This window comes from Mytilus edulis, chromosome 10, assembly GCF_963676685.1.
Source record: "Mytilus edulis chromosome 10, xbMytEdul2.2, whole genome shotgun sequence".
Classification (NCBI taxonomy): Eukaryota; Metazoa; Mollusca; class Bivalvia; order Mytilida; family Mytilidae; genus Mytilus; species Mytilus edulis.
Genome location: NC_092353.1, coordinates 19,942,358 through 19,962,148, shown reverse-complemented (window position 1 = coordinate 19,962,148; position 19,791 = coordinate 19,942,358). Strand labels below are relative to the sequence as shown.

Genomic DNA, 19,791 nt, shown 5'->3' with positions numbered 1-19,791 from the left:
TGAGGCAAGCTGTTAACCTCTTTCTAGTTAAGGCAAGTTTTTTTTTATCTCTATCCAGTTTAAGGCAATCTTTTGACTTTGATGTAACTGATGTCACTTCAAACAATATTTTTAAACATAAAATAAAAAGGAGATGATTTTATTTAGGTAAAATTGTTGTACAAAACTTAATATTTGTAAACATGTCAACTGGACTATTTTTTAAACAATTGCATGGAAGATTTTAAATTCATTTTTCAAAACATTTCGACCAGTCTCTTCACAAAGTTCTTGAATACTTTTTACAGTATCATTACATACTTGTTTACCTCCTAGTGTATTTTAATGTTTCTGTTCAGCAAATTAGCAGTTAATTTGTGATAATTATAAAGCTATAAAGGCCAATTTAACACAGAAGTTACAAGTACTCTGACCTATGGGCATTATCTATGATATAATAATGACATATGTCCTTGTCATAATCTGTTGATTAACTGATGGTCTATTGTCAATGTTTGGTTTCAGGGAATTATTGTTGTACAGACTCATTTTCTTTTAAGTCTATGCAAGGATTTGGGGCATTTTAACTTCATATTCAGCTGAGATTTCAGTCCTAGTCCATAGCTTCTCGTATACAGGACTAATGCTATACGTGTTTACATCTTTGCAGAGGAATTTTATTTAAATAAGGATAAAAATAGTTGCAGAGGAATGTTACATGTGTTATAACAATTGATTTCTAACCTATTTTGCTTTGTTGAATAGCCAAGAAAATTTTCTTGTCACATTTTGTAACTTGTGTTGTGAATGGAATTATTATAAGTTTGTATAATAGGATTTATAGAAAAGTCATTATTACGCGAGAACTTATAATGGAAGGATGAAGTAAAAATCTTGTTAAACACAATAACCTCATGTGGGAAAAATGTTTTGATGGAAGCTATGGTTCATTTGAGGACCACAAGAAATAATATAAGTGTAAAAACTAATCTGTAGATGTAGAAGTAGTGGTAATGAAAAGTAATAAATTCTGAATTAAGACAATTGCAATCAAGATAATTTGGGATATTTTATGAAGCAGTGTTGATGAAAGTTGTAATTTCGGGATTCTTACAGTCAGATAGAGTGATGAATTAGGAATAATGGTTTTTCTACGAGAAGAAAAAGAATTATAAGATATATAAAGTGTTAAATTGATTAAAAATTTGGTCATTAAAAAAACCAAGATGTTGAAGCTTTGTTGTGCTTGTATGAACATTTATTGGAAGGTGAGTAAGCCAGTCATTCTGATAGATTTTAATTTTTTGCATCAAGTTGTACTTAAAAAGTCTCTTTTAAGTTTTAAAAAAGGTAGAACCATGCATAGTTTATACATTTATAACATCAATTAGGTTCCAATAGCCTCAGTAAAATTTGTCGGGGGAAACAAACTGAACCTTTGGTTTTCTTGTTCGAATAGTTTTACATTTTGTCATGTTAGGGCCTTTTATAGCTTACTTTGCAGTTTTAAGTTTTGCTCATTGTGAAAGGCCTTGCTATAACCTACAGTTGCTTAAATCTACATCATTTGGTCTCTGTTTGATAGTTGTACCATTGGCAGTATACCACATCATCTTATTTTTATATTGATCAATATATTATCTCTGAATGAATTCATCAATGTTTACTCTTCTTTTAATTTGTATGAATCTGTCCATTTTACATGAAAACCTATAGATTTGTAAAGATTATGTCATTTTGATGGATGTATAAAAAGATGACCTCATGGACACTTCGGCCATCACTTCACATTTTTTATGCAATTTGTGGTGAAAACTAGTTATTGAGTTCAATAAAAGATAACGGTACCGCTGTACTTATTTGAAGTTGTAAAAAATGCTGATTTATGTGTGGTAAAGAGTAAATAAGGAAAATGTATAAGAAATATCACTGCTTTTGTAGGACTAGAGCACTTGTAAATTAGTTTAGGAATTCTGTGTTATTTACCTGCAAAAAATGATGACTGGTTTATGAGCACCACTTATATATTGCTAGAATTGCTGTGTGATTTTAAAAGTGATTTATAGAGGAAACATTACAGTTTTAATTTGAGGATATTGAATACACTTAGCTGAGGAATTCTAACTTTCAGTATAGAAGCCAGGTCTGCTTGTTGTCTTTTTCATTTTAACATAAAAATAACATCTCATGATTGTTGACTGTATGAAATGATATTGCATGCTCTAATTAAAATGATGATTATAACCCCACTCTAAAAGTGGAGGATATATTTCATTCACCTTGTCTGTTCGTTAGTCCAACAAATATTTTAATCACAGCTTTCTCAGAAACTCCTTAACAAAATTGACTTAGTATTTACCATGATTATTTTTTCGTAACACACTTTCCTGAGAAAAAGTTGTAACTTGTATGCGCTTTTCTAATCAGTCAGACGCCAACTACCTGTTTTCCCCCTACTTTAATTAATGAGTGGGGGTTTGCTAAGCTTGACACTTTTTTGTGGATTCTTGTTTAAAAGGTTTAAATAATCCTGAACTTATATAATTGTTATTCTATAAGTAATGTAGACCAATGGTTGCAATCTTTTTAATCCTGGTTCAACTCATAATTTATTCACAGATTATGAGTAATGTATAACTGAAAAGTGGTACTAAACAAAGTAATATTTCAAGGCTTTTATATGATGTAAACAAGTATTTATTATACATTAAGTAGGTTTAAGGGCTCTGAAGTACTGGAAAATATGTATGCTTTATAAAATAGTATTGGTTTTCAATATGAAAGAGAAGGGAAATTATATCAATTGAATTGATATTAAATAAAATTATTAAAGAATTAGATAACTTAAGATTTATGATATTGTAGTTGTATAGCAGGGAAGTTTGGCTGTTTAACAACCATTAATTACATAATCACAAGTAGGTGTATACTACATTGGACTGGAAAATTGTTACAATTTGACACCGCACAACTTCATACTTTTAAATGAAGTATAAAAACAGTAGCTATCTGTTCAGTTCCAATAATCAGAAAGAAAGCAAAACATGAGTATATGTTCCCATATTGGGACATGGATTGGTAAAAAGCAGAAGACAATCAAGTCCACAAACACTACATAGAAAACCTTACATCTGCTCTAAGCTAAAGTTTTCCTTGTTGGAAATAATTTGACTGTATATAATGTCCATTAAAGGATGTTTCCTTTCCTTTCTGTATTGTATTATGAAATTAGCTTAATAATCTCTTTTTTTCTCGTTTCAGACAATTCTGGTGAATGTCAACAAACACACTATAATACAGGACCTGTTAGAATCTGTGTGTGGCAAGCGTCAGTTAAATATTGAGGACCATTATGTACGTGTAAAATTACCTAGTGCACCACAAGGAGTTTATACAATACCTGAACCACAGGAAATCATCAGAAAAATGGTAAGGCAATTGTTCTTGTCTACACAATCCTCTTTTCTTTGGTGCAGTTTTTGAAGAGAATCTTAAAAGACTTAGTGAGGTCAGAGTTTTATTTTTGCTCTGTGTCTTGGCCTCACTTTGAGATGAAGAAAAGCAATTAAAGTCCTGTTCCTCTGCTTTGTGTGTGGTTTTTTTGTTGTAGTGCATGTACTGATTTTTTGTCATTGATAAATACCCCATATCCTTTATTTTTCCATTATCAAAAAATAATTCTGAACAGTTGCTTACCACATCCCTCCCTAATTATGTCTATCAGCATCACTAGGTGCTGGCGGTTAGGAATTGTCAATAAAATTGTCAAACTTTTTCTTTTTACAAGAGCAAATTAGATTTTTGCACACAAAAAAAAAACACCAACAAAAATAAGTACTCAAATGGGTTAACAAATGAACAATTCCTGATGTAGTTTATGTGTTGTAAGAACATTTATTTTTAGGGTTATGGTTATTTGATAGCTTTATTGCCTGGTGATAAATTTTTAACAACATGTTTTTTCCTCCTTTTTAAACTACTGAACAATGAATTTATTTTATTCCAGAAATATGAATCAATAGAGGTATGTGAAAAGAATGTGTTCCAAATAGATCTGGTAAAGTCCCCGAACGATACTGAGTTTGGTTTCGCTGTAGAAGCAGAGCTAGCACAGAGTTTTGAGAGAGATGATGAATTACGACTGTATGTGAGCAATGTTCTGCCATCAAGTGTCGCTATGCAAGCAGGTGTGTATAGATTGGTCTCTGGCAGATAGTTGTCTCATTTGTAGTCATACCACATGTCCTTATTTTCATGTATTTCACTCAAATTAACAAGTTTTATATCCAATATTAATGTTTTGTCAACAGTAAAATCAGCTGTTATGGTCACTTTTTTAAAACAAAAAGATGTTAAGCTACCCACTTGTTGTCCCTCTATAGTGAAACCTATGCATTATAAACCTCAGTTCATGGGTCATCTCTCATTTAAAGTCAGATTATTTTGTTTTACTAAAAATTGACTTTAAATACAGGTTTGACTGTATACTAGTAATTTGAAATTTCACTCAACATGCAGTTTGCAGTACTAGATAATTCAACAAACCCATAAAATCTATATAAAGAAGTGCATTTTATTTCACAGTCATACATTTATATCATATAAGTTTGTGAACAGAAAATCAATTCTTTAACAAATTTTAAGTTTTCTAGTACTGCAGTTCATATACAAGTTTAGTCAATATTTGTATTTATCCTTTACTTTTCTATACATATTTCTTTATAATTCATGTTATATGAATGTGCTATTTAATTAGGCAGTAGCATATAAAACAGAATAATAATCAGATATTTAGGAGCTAGTTATGTTGTGATAATTCTCCGTGTTACATATCTGCCCATAAAATCATGGCAAATGTATCAAAGCCAGAATGTTTTAATTAATTGCTATACTTCCCGCAAACACTGTCTTGTTTATGTTACAACTTAGCCTATGGTCACAAAACTAGGAAATGTCCATCTTGTGGTCAGTGATTTTATGACCTCACCTATACACAAAAGTGTTTACCATGTAGATATTGTTCATCGTGATATCATCATGGCCTGGGGTATGTCTGTAGTTAACTAGGTCCAGTATTTATAGTCATTTCCTGACTTGTTCAAGATATGTTGTACCTACAACTAAAGATACAAGGTCATATTAATTAGTCTCAATTCATGACAAATATGTATAGAAGCGTGTCAATGTTTAGATCAAAATGACAGATATTGGTTGTATTAAATGATTGTTTTTAAAGATTAATGTACCTGCTAACTTAATACTGAGTTAAAGATATAATGTGCATTATGTAAAATCTGTCAGGACTTTCAGTCTGTTGTCAGAAGTATGAAAGATATGATACATGTATCAAAATACTTTTTAGAAATAATGCTATAAATAAGTATTCAAATATATAGCAGTATTATGCTCATTAGAATCTGGTACTATATTTTGTTTAACAGTCTTTCTTTGATCCTTTTCAGTTTCGGACTCGATTTATCATTTTTCTTTGGGAGCCAGTTTTAAAATTTTATTTTTGTATTTCAATGACGTTCAATCAATCTATATGCTTATATGCAGACTGGCAAACAAGGAAATTAAATTTCAATGAAAATAAGATTTTCATCATACCATGAAATGTGTTATCCAGGAAGATACATTAATCTGAAAATGTAAAACATGAATAAATATTTACTATGCCATATTCTAAGAATTTTACCGTCTGTATATTATAGGTTTGATGGTAGGAGATGAAATTCTAGTCATTAACAGTAAAGTTGTGTCAGAACTAGATATGGTGTATATAGAGAATCTACTCCACACGTCACAGTCCCTTTGTTGTACTATAAGGTCCATACACACACAGAAGTCGGCACCGTCACAGAAGTCAGGTGAAATAGACAACATGATGTGTCCGCCCCCTCCCAGTCAGTCACGCATCAGTGAAGATACCCTTGGCCACCTTATAGTCCCATCTCCAGCAGGTAAATATAAAAAGAAGATGTGGTATGATTGCCAATGAGACAACTCTCCGCAAGAGACCAAAATGACACAGACATTTAACAACTATAGGTCACTGTACGGCCTTCAACAATGAGCAAAGCCCATACTGCATAGTCAGCTATAAAAGGCTATAAAAAGTTGAGTTTAAAATTAAATTTATATAAATATTCTTTACATGGAAAAAGAGAGGTAACAATAACACATTGGGACGGAAGTACTGAAATAAAACTTTTAATCAAATATTTACTGTTCAAAACTTTTTCTCATACTGACTGTATGGAACTCTAACTGAGTGAAAAGTGTCCTGCTAACAGAGAATTATCATAAGATGAAGTTTGAAAATCAAAATAGGATTTTTCCTTTGGAATAATGTATTCTAGCCTTATATTTAGTTTAAAGAACTGATCTGTATTACACATGAATATTATAAGGAAAACAATTATTACAGAAGAAAAAAAAGAAAAGAAAGAATAAAATGAAAATTTTGAGACCGACAGGATGTATCGATTTATTGATTTTCTTTAAAGTAACTTGTATATCAAAAAGAATTATATTAATATTTTCAGACAGTGGCAGTTCCTCCCTGAAAAGCTTACATTCTAATTCACAGTCTGATGTCCCTACAAACCAAATAGATGCTTTACTATCAGTAAGTTATTTATTTATGTTTTTTTTATATAAATATGGCAATAGCCATCTTTGTGAATTTCTAACTGATTGTGTTTTATTCCATATTGTGATACTTACTATTGCTTTGAGACTTTAGAATCAAATTGCATTAGATTTTCAGATAGAAATTTAAATGATATGCTGATCGACATACAATGTCTATTTTGAGATGATTAAATTTCTTTTTTGGTTTTTCACTTCTATGTTTTTGCATCTGTACTGGGAATTCAAGAATGTGATTGTGTTATATGACCTTTTATAATTTAAAAAAAATTTGAATATAAGATAATGAAATGGGCACTAAGAGTGCTACCCTATGAATATTAAAAAAAGTTAGATGTGGTATGATTGCGAATGAGTTTACAATCCACCAGTGTTCAAATGTTTTGGATGTAAAACCATTGTGAAAGTATTTAAAGTTAACATTAAATAATCACTTCATCTTATGACCATGAGAAATGACTCTCACACAGTTTGTGAAGTAGTTACTGTGGATTCATTAAATTTTGTGGGTACCAATTTTCATGGATATTGGAAAACTTGCATATTTGTGGATATCTAATTTTGTGGTTCAAAAAAAGTCTACATATACATCCCTTTCGAAAATTTGTAATTCATTAAACATTTAAATCCAAACTGTTCCCTTGAAATTCATGACAATTAGTATCCAACCAGTGTTAATCCACAGTATTTCTATTTATGTTCAGATTTTCAAATTACTGGATAAACCTCTGTGCAAATGACATAATAAGATCTGCCTTTTAGATGTTATGGAAATAGAATTTGACCTAGCACATAATCTTATTGAGTGAGGACTTACAAGTGTTAGCATATATTATTTTTTATTTTGCTCGATAAGGAAACTTGTTGTAATTTTTCTTTACAGAGAATAAGAATGAATGGTTTATTTTTTATTTTCAGAGTGCAGATCAGGTAACAGCCATTTGTCGGACAGACATGGACCCAAAACTGGCTGAAAGTCTACAAGGGACCAAACCACTGTCAGAAGCCCAAAAGTTACGGAAGGTCATCATGGAACTTATTGATACTGAAAGAGCATATGTTAAGGTATTTAAAATGTTTCTGGTTTAGTCAAATATTTTAGATAAGCTCAGTAGTAACTTCTGTCACAATATTATTATTAATTGAGAAGAAAATGAATGAACAAAGCAAGTTTAAGAATTTTAAATACAGGAGACAATAGCATTTCATAACAAATAAAAAAAGATGACATTATAAAATAAAATTAAGGGTAAAAGTTACAATTACAAATTTGGAACTTGTTTGTTTTAGGAAATGTACAATGTAACAATATTTAAGTTTGAATAGAGCATAAAATTTTTTATTATTTTAGGATTTAGAATTTTTGATAGACCGTTACCTGGAGCCATTAAAAGAAGAAACTTTTATGTCGACAGACGATGTTGATCATTTGTTTGGAAATATACATGAAATTTCTCAGTTCCAAAAACAATTCCTTCAAAGTCTTGAGGAGGCTATGCAGCTTGAAGGAGATTTTCTTGCCATTGAGGACCCCAAACTATTCAGGGTAAATATTCATTTGGTTTCAGTTATTGAATATTTGAACAAACAACTTCATCAAATCTTTTTGCCAGTTACGAAAGCACTATCCTGCAAATAAAAAATACATTATTTATTTCATTTATTTTATGTGATTTGAAATTATAATTTTGCAACAAAAGCCTTAACACTATTAACAGTGAGTGATTTACTTACAATTTCATTTTGGATTATATATAACCAAATATTTCAGCTATTTAACAGCATGTTTTCACCAATTTATAATCAAATTATCTCCCATGTTTATTTGAAGGATTTGGAGTTACGGGTATGTGTTTGTTGTGTATAGTGTTGTAATTATCAGAAATAATAACTTTTAGATTATATTCTGTTTTCTGTAAATATTTATGATTTATGTCGAATGAGAAATGTATGTTTGTACTTAGCAAAATTATGAGTGTCATCTGAACGTGTGCAGTGTGAAACTTCTTTATTTAAGACATTTATTTTAGCTTCAGGTATCAAAGAAAGTGATCAAGATAAATTTTGTAATAATGTTAAAAGAAAAAATCTGATATTTTAATAATAATTTTTTCGGCAATCGATTTTAATTAAAATTATACTGGAAATTGAGACTTTCAAAACAAAAGCAGTTTCTTAATAAATAACCTATGTTTTAGGAAACAATTTGATAGTTTGACTGAGGTGACACTGCATGCATTCAGAATAGAATGTATTTTGTATTCAAGATGTAAAACTCATAATTTATTTTCTTTAATTCAGGACAAACTAATTAGATTTTCATTTTCTTTCTGTGTATTCCTCAAATTTAAATATATTTTGTTGATTAGACATGCCCCTGATAGTATGTATTTTTTCTCAATGTTAGAGAGATTGCACATACTTTCAATTTTTTTTCTTATACATGTTTAACAAATCTCTATTAACAGTTTCTGCCTTTCTATTGCAAAAGAATTGTTTCTCTGGTTGTCATGGATATTTTAACTCTGAACACAGCTGTTTTTATCATGGTCTAACCCAGTATTGTTAATAGGTGTATGTTCTTGCAAGTCCTTATAAAGTGAACACAGAAAATATATCTTTATTCAATGTTGTCTGTGAACTGAAGTGACTTTTTTACACTTGGTAATATGTAATGAGTTTAGACTTTTCTGCTTAGGAAGGATAGATAGGGGTGATGCGAAAATACTTTCTGTACAATGTGTGTTCACATGTATATCTGTTTTTTGTATGTGTAAAATACGTAACATAAGTATTATAACTCTAACCATTTTGAATAATGAATTCCACAAACTTAAGGAATATCCTATGTCAGTAGTTTAAATTTATTTCACGTGCAAACCATATAATTGAATTATTTCTTTTAAAAACGGAAGAGGTCAAATAATTTTGATTCCAGAAGCAAGTGATTTATTGATAAAACAATGTAAATTTTTGTTTAACTACTATTACAGTATAAGCCTTAACACAGTATGAATAATCAATTAGAATGTTGACTTTTATGTAACTAAATTTGAACACTCAAAAGGAGAATTTTATATGGTTATGACAATATAAAGGCTTAAATTGAGACAAAACTTGCAACATCTATAAATTGTTATCTTTCAAAACTTGGAACAAAAAGATTTGAATCAAGAAATGCTTTCATAAACAAAATGATGCAAGAGTTTTCAGATCTTTAGGACTTGAGTTGTAGAGATCAGTTTCTGAATTTGATTCAAAGCTCCTCTTCTTTTTTTTTACTCATTAAAACAGCTTATTGTAACTTGACATTCGTCTTTGACATAAAATATCAGTTAATAAAACCTGATGGTAGATAGCTTGGTAACTATTTGCTGACTAAATTTTCAACATATTGTAAAAGTGAGAATGGAAATGGGGAATGTATTCATTATAGCATTATTTCATATTTCATTGCAGAGAGTATTATTTTCCCTTGGTGGATCTTTTCTGTTTTACGCCAATCATTTCAAAGTTTACAGTTCATTTTGTGCTAGTCACACTCGATCTCAGAAAATTCTTAATCCAGGTAAGAAAGAAATTATTTACATACTTTTCAGAGAGTAACCATGTCAATTCACGATATAAAAGGAGCAAATGTGATGTGAAATAAAAGCTGATTATTAAACAACATCCATAGCTTTTTATAACTGTCATGTATATACTATCAAACCATGAAATGTTCCTTTGTGAAAGAAAAAACAAGTTTCATTGAAATCTACTTCCTGGTTTAGGTCCTGTATTTCAGATTGCAGGTAATGCTTTCACAGCAGGAGGCAACTAATTCGTCTATGTACTCAGTTTTGCTTCTTTTTGAGTTCATGTTGTCCCAAAGTTGTTTTTTTCTTCACTTATTGTTATTCAAAATGCAATCGTGATATTTAAACATCTGTAAACTGCTGTTTGCTAGTAAAGGCAGTAGTTACATAACATTGACACTTACTACTTCTTTGTCAAATGATGGATATAACAAAGAGATATGGTGTAATTAAACAAGCCTTATTTTACTACATTGTAGTAATTTAATAGTTGAAAAAGCAAAACAATAGCTGTAAAATACAAGTTAACATAACCTTATGCTATAAACCAATTTATTTTTTGGTGATTCTTTTTTAGTGTTAAGCCCTATCAAGCTATTCATTTTTGAAAAAAAAGTAAACTGCTCTTTTAAAAAATATTAGTAGCTTTACGGTATACTTTATATATGACTAGATAGGCAATAAGCATAAATATATTTGTTTTACAGTATCTGAAATAAACCAGTCACTAAAGGAATTCCTGCAGGCTCGTAATCCTAAACAACAACATTCAGCAACATTAGAGTCATACCTGATTAAACCCATACAACGAATACTCAAATATCCACTGTTACTACAACAATTGTGTAATCTGACTGACGATGACACAGACGAACACTATCATTTGTCAGGTAGGTATTTATAGTGTATGGGTTATAGGGATCAAACCCATACAACGAATACTCAAATATCCACTGTTACTACAACAATTGTGTAATCTGACTGACGATGACACGGACGAACACTATCATTTGTCAGGTAGGTATATATAGTGTATGGCTTATAGGGATCAAACCCACTACAACTAATACTCAAATATCCACTGTTACTACAACAATTGTGTAATCTGACTGACGATGACACAGACGAACACTATCATTTGTCAGGTAGGTATTTTGTTTATCTGATCACCAAACTCTTGAAAGTGGAGCATCTCTTTTCCTGTTCTGAGTAATGTCCCTTTACAAAATGAAAAATCAACTTATACACAATGTTTACAACAACAAATCTCAGATGTTGGATGAATTAGGGTAGCTGGCGTCTCTTTTACGGTTCTTGAGTTATGTCCCTTTATAAAGTTATATGCAAGCAGGGGCATCATCTGTGTCCCATTGACACATTCCACATTTATTTTTGTTAACGAAAAGAAAGTGAACTAGTTGGCTTATTCATTTACATTTAGTTTCACCTTCTTTTTTTGTCATATGTTTTATACACAATATATTTAACTCTTTTATGGGGGTCAAAAATTTACTGAAAGAATATAACTCTAGATAATATTTATACAATGTCTGGCATTACCATTGTTTGATTGCCATTTCTAAATTATAATTTCAGAGGCACTTAAAGGTATGGAAGCAGTGGCAGAACACATTAATGAAATGCAGAAAATCTTTGAAGAATATGGATCAGTGTTTGATGAATTATCTAAAATGTTTAAAGAAATTCATCCTCAGAAAAAGGTAAATAGTAATTCAATATATGGGATTATGAAATATTGAAAAGACATGTTATAATCTTTTTATCACATATTTAAGTTCTGCAGAAAAGAGAGAAAAGGTCAATTATAACAATTTAATGAAACAAAAAAGGTAAAATCTTAAACATTTTCACCAACGTGTTGTTAAGGACGAAATGACTTCACATCATTTGGAATCGGGGCACAATATCAATATACTCTTTTTTGCCCTGGGCAATTTTGAGGTTATTGCATATTCAAATGAAAGGTATTCATAACAAATATGTGATAAACATGTTTATTGACTGCATATGTATTAAAAATGGTAATATATTGTATTTCATGTATACCCGTGTGTACCAAGTTGTACTTTAAAATAAAAATATATAACTGTTATTACAACCAGTAGATCTGAGTGTTAGAGAGTTACAGATTCCATTATATATATAATATTGTTTACTTAAAGCCAGTAGATCTGAGTGTTGGGGAGCTACAGATGTACGGTACAGTAGAATGGTGCAATATTTGTGATAGTCTTGGCAAAGTCAAGAAGAACTTGGACCTAGAAAACATTGTGTTTGTATTTAAGACTGGAGTTGTCTTTCTTTGTCGAGAAAGAATAAAGAGAAGAAAATCAAAGGTTTGTACATTGATTTTTATAAGCTAGCTAGTTTTGTTCCTTTGATTAATCAAGGATACAGTGGATATTTATGTTGGTAATTTCTTAAAGTATATTTTCTAATTAAAGGAACTTGTAATTCTGATCTTCTTAATAGCCATCTCCATGGTTACCGTGGATTGTTTGCATTAAATTAACCTTAGTGATATATGTAATTTTAAATCTTCAATTACAATCAGGTAAATTAATCAACTTCAGGTATTTCTTGAAGACAAATAGACAATATCATGCAAGCACAGAAGGTTTCACTAGTCAATACATTAGCAGTGAGATAATTGATTTCCAGTTAATATAAAGTTTGATTTAAATGAAAGTGAAATCATGTAAAACTTTGAAGTTTTTGCAAAAAATCCAGTAAGCACAGATTGATGCATAGAACCTGAATACAAATATTAAAATAGAAAATGGTGAGGGGGAGGGGAAGGATTCAGTAATTGTGTTTGTTATATATGCCAACAGTGTTACAAACCTGATCCTTCTATTCTATTGACGTATAATTGAAAAGGTTCATCTGTTTTTCTGAATATTATAGGGTAATTCTAAGATTAGTGGTTCAGATCCAGTGTTTGAGTTCCATGAAAGATTCCGGACTCTGATCCCTGTTCAAGAGGTACAAGTGCAGGGAGGTCGGGTCAGTGATATTGACAGACATTACTGGTGGGACCTGATCCACTGCAGATCAGATAAAGATGGACGACCAGAAAGAGTGTACCAGTTCTGTAACAGGTAAAAGGTTACATAATAGTTCACGAGAAATGAATTTCGTGTGGAAAACATATGAGTCTTTCTGTTTGCTGAAATCCTTTTGGAAATTTCATGCACATTTATAGAAATTTATTTGCAATTATACCTAGATAAATACAGGGTTGCAAATAGTGAGCCACAAGCTAACCTCTTATGTTGAAACAAGCTTTTTCAAATTTATATAAATGCATGAAACTACTGGGCCAAATTTAACCAAACTTGGCCACAATCACCCTTGGGGTATCTAGTTTAAAAAATGTGTGGCGTGACCCAGCCAACTAACCAAGATGGCCACCATGGCTAAAAATAGAACATGGGGGTAAAATGTAGATTTTGGCTTATAACTTTGAAACCAAAGCATTTAGAGCAAATCTGTCAAGGGAAAAATTGTCTGTTAGGTCAAGAACTATCTTCCCCTAAAATTTTCAGACAAATCAGACAACCCGTTGTTGGGTTGCTGCCACCAAATTAGTAATTTTAAGGAAAATTTTGAAGTTTTTGGTTATCTTGAATATTATTATGGATGGAGATAAACTGTAAACAGCAATAATGTTCAATAAAGTAAGATTTACAATTAAGTCAAACATGATTTTCAAATGACCCCTTGAGGAGTTATTGCCCTTTATAGTCAATTTTCATAAATTTTTGTAAATTTTTAGAAAATATTTTCCACTGTAATTTACTGGGCCAAGTTCATTATAGATAGAGATAATTGTAGCAACAAGAATGTTTAGTAAAGTAAGATCTACAAACACATTACAATCACCAAAACACTATTTGTCATGAATTTATCAGTGTCCATTGTTGTTGAGCCTGCAACTTTTGTTGCAGAATGCTCGACATAGGGATAGTGATCTGGCGGCGGCGGCATTAGCTAACTTCTTAAAAGCTTTATATTTTAGAAGGTGGAAGACCTGGATGCTTCATACTTTGTATATAGATGCCTCATGTTACGAAGTTTCTGTCAGTCACATGTGCAATGTCCTTGACCTCATTTTCATGGTTCAGTGACCACTTGAAAAAAAAGTTCAGAATTTTTGTAATGTTGAGTTCTGTCTTATTATAAGTAATAGGATAACTATATTTGGCATGTGCCTACCTTGCAAGGTCCTCATGCCTGTCAGACAGTTTTCACTTGACCTCGACCTTATTTCATGGATCAGTGAACAAGGTTAAGTTTTGGTGGTCAAGTCCATATCTCAGATACTATAAGCAATAGGGCTAGTATATTCGGTGTATGGAAGGATTGTAAGATGTACATGTCCTACTGGCAGGTGTCATCTTATCTTGACCTCATTTTCATGGGTCAGTGGTTATAGTTTTTGTGTTTTGGTCTGTTTTTCTCATACTTTATGCAATAAGTCTACTATATTTGTTGTATGGAATGATTATAAGGTGTACATGTCTAGTGGGCCAATGTCATCTGACCTTGACCTCATTTTCATGGTTCAGTGGTCAAAGTTAAGTTTTTGAGTTTTGGTCTTTTTATCTCATATTATATGCCAAAGGTCAACTATATTTGGTGTATGGAAATATTTTATGATCTATATGTAAGTCCTGCAGGTTTTATTTGACCAAGACCTCAATTTCACGGTTCATTGCACAGTGTTAAGTTTTTGTGTTTTGGTCTGTTTTTCTTGAACTATAAGTAATAGGTCAACTATATTTGTTGTATGGAAGCATTGTTAGCTGTACATGTCTGCCTGGCATGATTCATCTGACCTTGACCTCATTTTCATGGTTCATTGGTCTTTGTTTAGCTATCTTGGTTAATGTTAAGTTTATGTGGCAGTTGTAATAAAGCGTTATACTTACGACTATCATCACAATATCAATGATTAGTAAAGAAGGCAAGACATTTCAGTATGTGCACTCTTGTTTAAAATGCACATAAAAAATTCTTTCTGAAACCTATGTTGTACTATTATCTTGTCCTAGAATAATTATCAGTACATTGTTGTTATATACTTTTTGAGATTTTCTAATGTTGCCTATATATCTATTTTTTTAGTTCTGTAGAGGCCAAATCAGATTTTATGAAGATCATAAGACAGACAATCAGAGAAAGTGTTCGCAAAATGACATTACCACCAGGCTCCCAGCCTGCAAAAGGCACTTATGCCCCTTTTGGTGGTCAGAGATTACAAAAACTTCCTTCAAATATACGGACGTTAAGTAAATTGAGAAAAGGAAGTGCAAAAAGTACTGACGTGGACAGACATTCAGCAGAATTTGAGGAGAAAATAAATGTGTTAGAAAGTGAAGATTCTTCAGCATTCAGGATTCGTAGTCGAACGGTTGGGGATTTAAATGATATGGAAAATGATGAGGACAATAATGTTTATAAACCTGGCTCATCAGAACCTCAAATTTGTATTGATACAAAAAGTTCGTGTTCATCTAATTCTAGTCTTAGTTCAAGTAGTAAAGCAAGTGGATCAGCGGCTAAATTAACACAGGCAAGTGGCAATCCGTTAACATTTTCATCGGGTAATCTGTCACAGTTAGAGGGTTCCCCTGTGTGGAAACCACGAAATGAATCTAATGTGATGGTTCACAAAGGGCCACATTTATGTGTTCCCAGCAGTGCTATAAGTAGTAGTTTAGTTAATAGTGCCATGTTAAATAATAATTTATCAAATAAGTTTCCTGATATCAAAGACACTGAATGTTGACCTTCCGTTGACAAAGTTTCATTTTATTGTATATTTGGTAGTGTTCATTATTAGACAAATTCTACTTTTCCAATGACAGAATAATTTTAATTATTTCAAGAATGCATAACAGTTTAAATTAGGAAATAGAGAAACATATAATCTAGGAAAAAGAAAAGAAATTCTGTTTTATTTTTATCCATAACAAAGTTTTGTACCAAAGTTTCTTAGATAACATACTTATATGCTTTTGATGAAAAATATTATGAAGTATTTATTCAGATAATTGAATAGAATATTTATATGAAATAACAGCAGTAATGTTGGGTAATATGGGAATTAACAATATAATACTCAAGAACCTAAGTTAATCATATATTTTGTTTTACCCATGAATCAGATATCAAGCTACATATAAAAGTTACCATATACATGTTTCTATCAACATCTAATGTGATGTATATCAGAAACCATTGCTTTTCACTTTTGTGTATAATATTCATTTGGAAACTTTTATTTTAAAATTGTATCATGAATTCTAGCTTGCAGAAGTAGTTAACTGTATTGGCAATCAACAGTATTAAAATTTGACTTTTGTTCAGTATTAAAAACTTTGTCTGGAAATGACACCTTAATGTTTCAGCACAAAGATTGTTTTCTTTTCACTGACCTGTCTGCTAACTTTAATCAAGTAACAACAGCCATGGCATGTCGTGTTAAAGGGGCTTTGATGGAAAGAAAAGCTATTCAAATCAGGAGTATTATTGTTATATTTTCTTTACTTTGAAAAACGTTAACTGAAATACTTTTCAAGAATTGCTAAAATAATTCAGTTTTACGTCAAGGAAATGCCTTATACCAAGTACATTTCCCTACAAAAGCTGAAGATTTATTGTCAGTTATTTCTGTACATACAAGATAGTAACAAAGATTATTTTCCTTTTTCACTGCCTTGTTCACTCACTCTAATCCAGTAACAACAGCTATGATCTGTCATGTAAAAGGGCTTTGATGGAAAGAAAAACTATTCAATCAGAAGAACATTGTAATACATCAGTTTGACTGTAGACAAAGTCTAAAGCAACTCAGTTTAATTTCAAGAAAAGACCTAGTACCAAGTGCATTGCCATAGAAAAACTGTAAATTTATTACCAGTTGTTTCCAAACATACAAGAAAAATAACTATGCTAAGCAATTTTGAAAGAACAAAGAATTTTCATAGAAATGTAAAAAAATCAATAGATATTTATGGTAATAAAATCATCATGCATTAAAAAGAATATTAAGATATGGAAATAAAATGTAAATCTTTGCGTGGAACATATTAACTAACCTAAATACGATTTTACACAACAATATAAGTTCAACAGAATTGTGGACTAATTTTCACTGTTTCTATTGACATCTTGTTACAGAATGTTGTATGGTTATTGATCCACATTGACAGGAAATCAGTCCATTGAAATATAACGTAACAAACATGTATAAGGTGTTACCACATGCCATTATCTTCATGTAACCTACAATGCCTCAGTAATCTTATTTGTTTTGTTTTTTTCATGTTTTCAGTCAGTTTAATATTAAGGTAATTATATATCTCAGTCTACTTGATGCATTTGTGATGGAAATGTCAACCAATTCCCAGCCTTGGGTTATTTATTAGTATCTGCATCAGCTTGAATATATTGTTTTCAATCTATTATTTTATTTCTGTAAATTTATTTTTTTGATACAAATCAATATATTTGAAGAAAAAAAAAGATTTTATTTTCAAAGATCTATAAGTCATCATTAAAGTCATTCAGTATTTTTCTGAAGTTTCAGCATTCAAGTTCAGTGCTTTATTAGTCAATGACATTATTTTCAAGCTAAATGTACAAATGATCTCCATTTTATAAAGGCCATAAACGTCCAATGGTGCTGGAATTATCAGTATTTGCATGTTTTAACTGTGGTTAATGGTGCCATAAATAGACTCCACACCTATTGCATATTGAATTTAAATATTTCTTTTGCAAGCCTTGTTCAGTCACCCAGCTTTAAGTGGTCACACGTATAATGGATCACAATTTTGTATTATTCATGTCGTAATGGGGTAGTTGCACTAGATACCAATTTGACATAATGGAATGTGTCCAACTCATCATAGTGTCCAGTAAATACAAAGTAACTGTCCAAACTCTCATTTAATTCTCAACTTTCTGATGTCAACATGCAGTGGTTATATCATTTTAAGTCTCTATAAGCTTTTATATTTTCAGATATAGGTCTCAAATTGTGCTTCCATTAAGGCTTAAATCTATCATTGTTTCTTGTTTAATTGAGGAAAAAAACATATTCTAAGTGACTACAGAAATATAGTATTTATACAGTAGATCTCTATTAATATAAATGTTTTATGGTAAAAAAAAAAACTTTGTTATTTGGTTGGAATTCTGGCGTGAGGTTTATTTACTAAATAACCATAGACTCTTTGTATAAGAACTTGACTCTGGAGCATATTGGTTGATCCAAGTGAATATGATGCTGTGTTCGATTCATAAATAAATGTACCGGGTCTGTTCTTATGCAGTTTTTGAACCTCCTATCATAGAACAGGAATTATGTAATGTTTTAAAAGATTAAGTCATGTTTTGCTTTTGGAGTTGCAGGTCAGCACCATATCATGCATTATAAATCATTGTACAAACATCTATCATCTGTATATATACCTGTATATATTGTTACCATGGGAACGTGCAATGGGAACTAATTTAACAAGCATGTTGGTCTTTTTATTATATCCTCTTTTTTATAGTGCTTAATCATTTTCATATATATGTAATTATGGAAATTTTAATATATGCATTTAAACATTATTTACATATTTAAAGCATGTACATTAAAAAAAGTATGTAATAGAGAAACAAACTAAATTGTAGTTGTGGAATTTTGTCTCGCCTAGAAGTAGAGTTTTTCTTGTATGGCAAAATAGATGTTTGTCATTTTCATCCATATGGTGAATTTAATTATTCAAATTTTCCATATTGGTCATGTAATTTATTATTGTAATTTTCTTTTTGTTAATTTTATATAAGCTTTGTGATACTTATAATTAGATCTGATTGTACTATTTATTAATTGATAAATTTAGTCAGTTCAGGTATATATAAGGAAAATTTATATCAGTGAAAAATGTATTGATACTATTAAAAGAAAACATTAAATTGGAATAGAAAAACATATTTTAATAGTTGGGTATGTGTGTAAAGTACACATGTCACCATTGTTTATATTCTAATAGTGAGGCATTTGTGTAATACACATATTTTTCCATTGCTGTTGAGAATATATGTATACAGACCTTTTAAACATGTATGCTGTAGGAAGATAAAATTCTCATGTCGTTCCTGATCTGTTGAATTTGGAAAATATCACATATACAAACTCCAGTCTTTGCTCCTTTATAATATAATTCACTACCAAAAATTGCGTTCATTATCACTGAACTAGTATATATTTGTTTAGGGGCCAGCTGAAGGACGCCTCCGGGTGCGGGAATTTCTCGCTACATTGAAGTTGGATGTTCGACAATGTTAGAAAGTCCCAATAGACACTATCTTACATGGGGAAAGACCAATTAAAATTAAAATGGTTAAAATTGTCAAGACAAAATTTGAAAATTAAAAATTATTGTATTGACATATTTAATAATGATCAGGAATGGCAGGTTTGAATCATAAACTAGTAACCTAGAAATAAAATACTCAAGCAGTTTATTTACTTTTGTAACAGGAAAGAAGAAAA

At 30.8% G+C, this 19,791-nt stretch overlaps 1 protein-coding gene across 15 annotated transcripts in view; it reads left to right on the top strand.

Moving 5' to 3' along the window:
- LOC139490581 (protein still life, isoform SIF type 1-like) overlaps window positions 1-19,791 on the top strand; it is a 127,967-nt gene extending 108,176 nt beyond the window's left edge. For 8 of the 15 annotated variants that reach the window (XM_071277445.1, XM_071277440.1, XM_071277439.1 and 5 more), the window contains 13 exons: window positions 3,241-3,408; window positions 3,986-4,166; window positions 5,694-5,942; window positions 6,528-6,610; window positions 7,552-7,698; window positions 7,985-8,179; window positions 8,465-8,479; window positions 10,093-10,201; window positions 10,919-11,101; window positions 11,808-11,932; window positions 12,395-12,568; window positions 13,140-13,333; window positions 15,363-17,741. In XM_071277445.1, the coding sequence (XP_071133546.1) occupies window positions 3,241-3,408; window positions 3,986-4,166; window positions 5,694-5,942; window positions 6,528-6,610; window positions 7,552-7,698; window positions 7,985-8,179; window positions 8,465-8,479; window positions 10,093-10,201; window positions 10,919-11,101; window positions 11,808-11,932; window positions 12,395-12,568; window positions 13,140-13,333; window positions 15,363-16,026 (2,487 nt within the window). In that variant the 3' untranslated portion in view covers window positions 16,027-17,741. Of the gene's footprint in view, window positions 1-3,240; window positions 3,409-3,985; window positions 4,167-5,693; window positions 5,943-6,527; window positions 6,611-7,551; window positions 7,699-7,984; window positions 8,180-8,464; window positions 8,480-10,092; window positions 10,202-10,918; window positions 11,102-11,807; window positions 11,933-12,394; window positions 12,569-13,139; window positions 13,334-15,362 lie in introns of all 15 variants that reach the window. The other 7 variants (XM_071277450.1, XM_071277452.1, XM_071277454.1 and 4 more) reach the window with 3 other exon arrangements.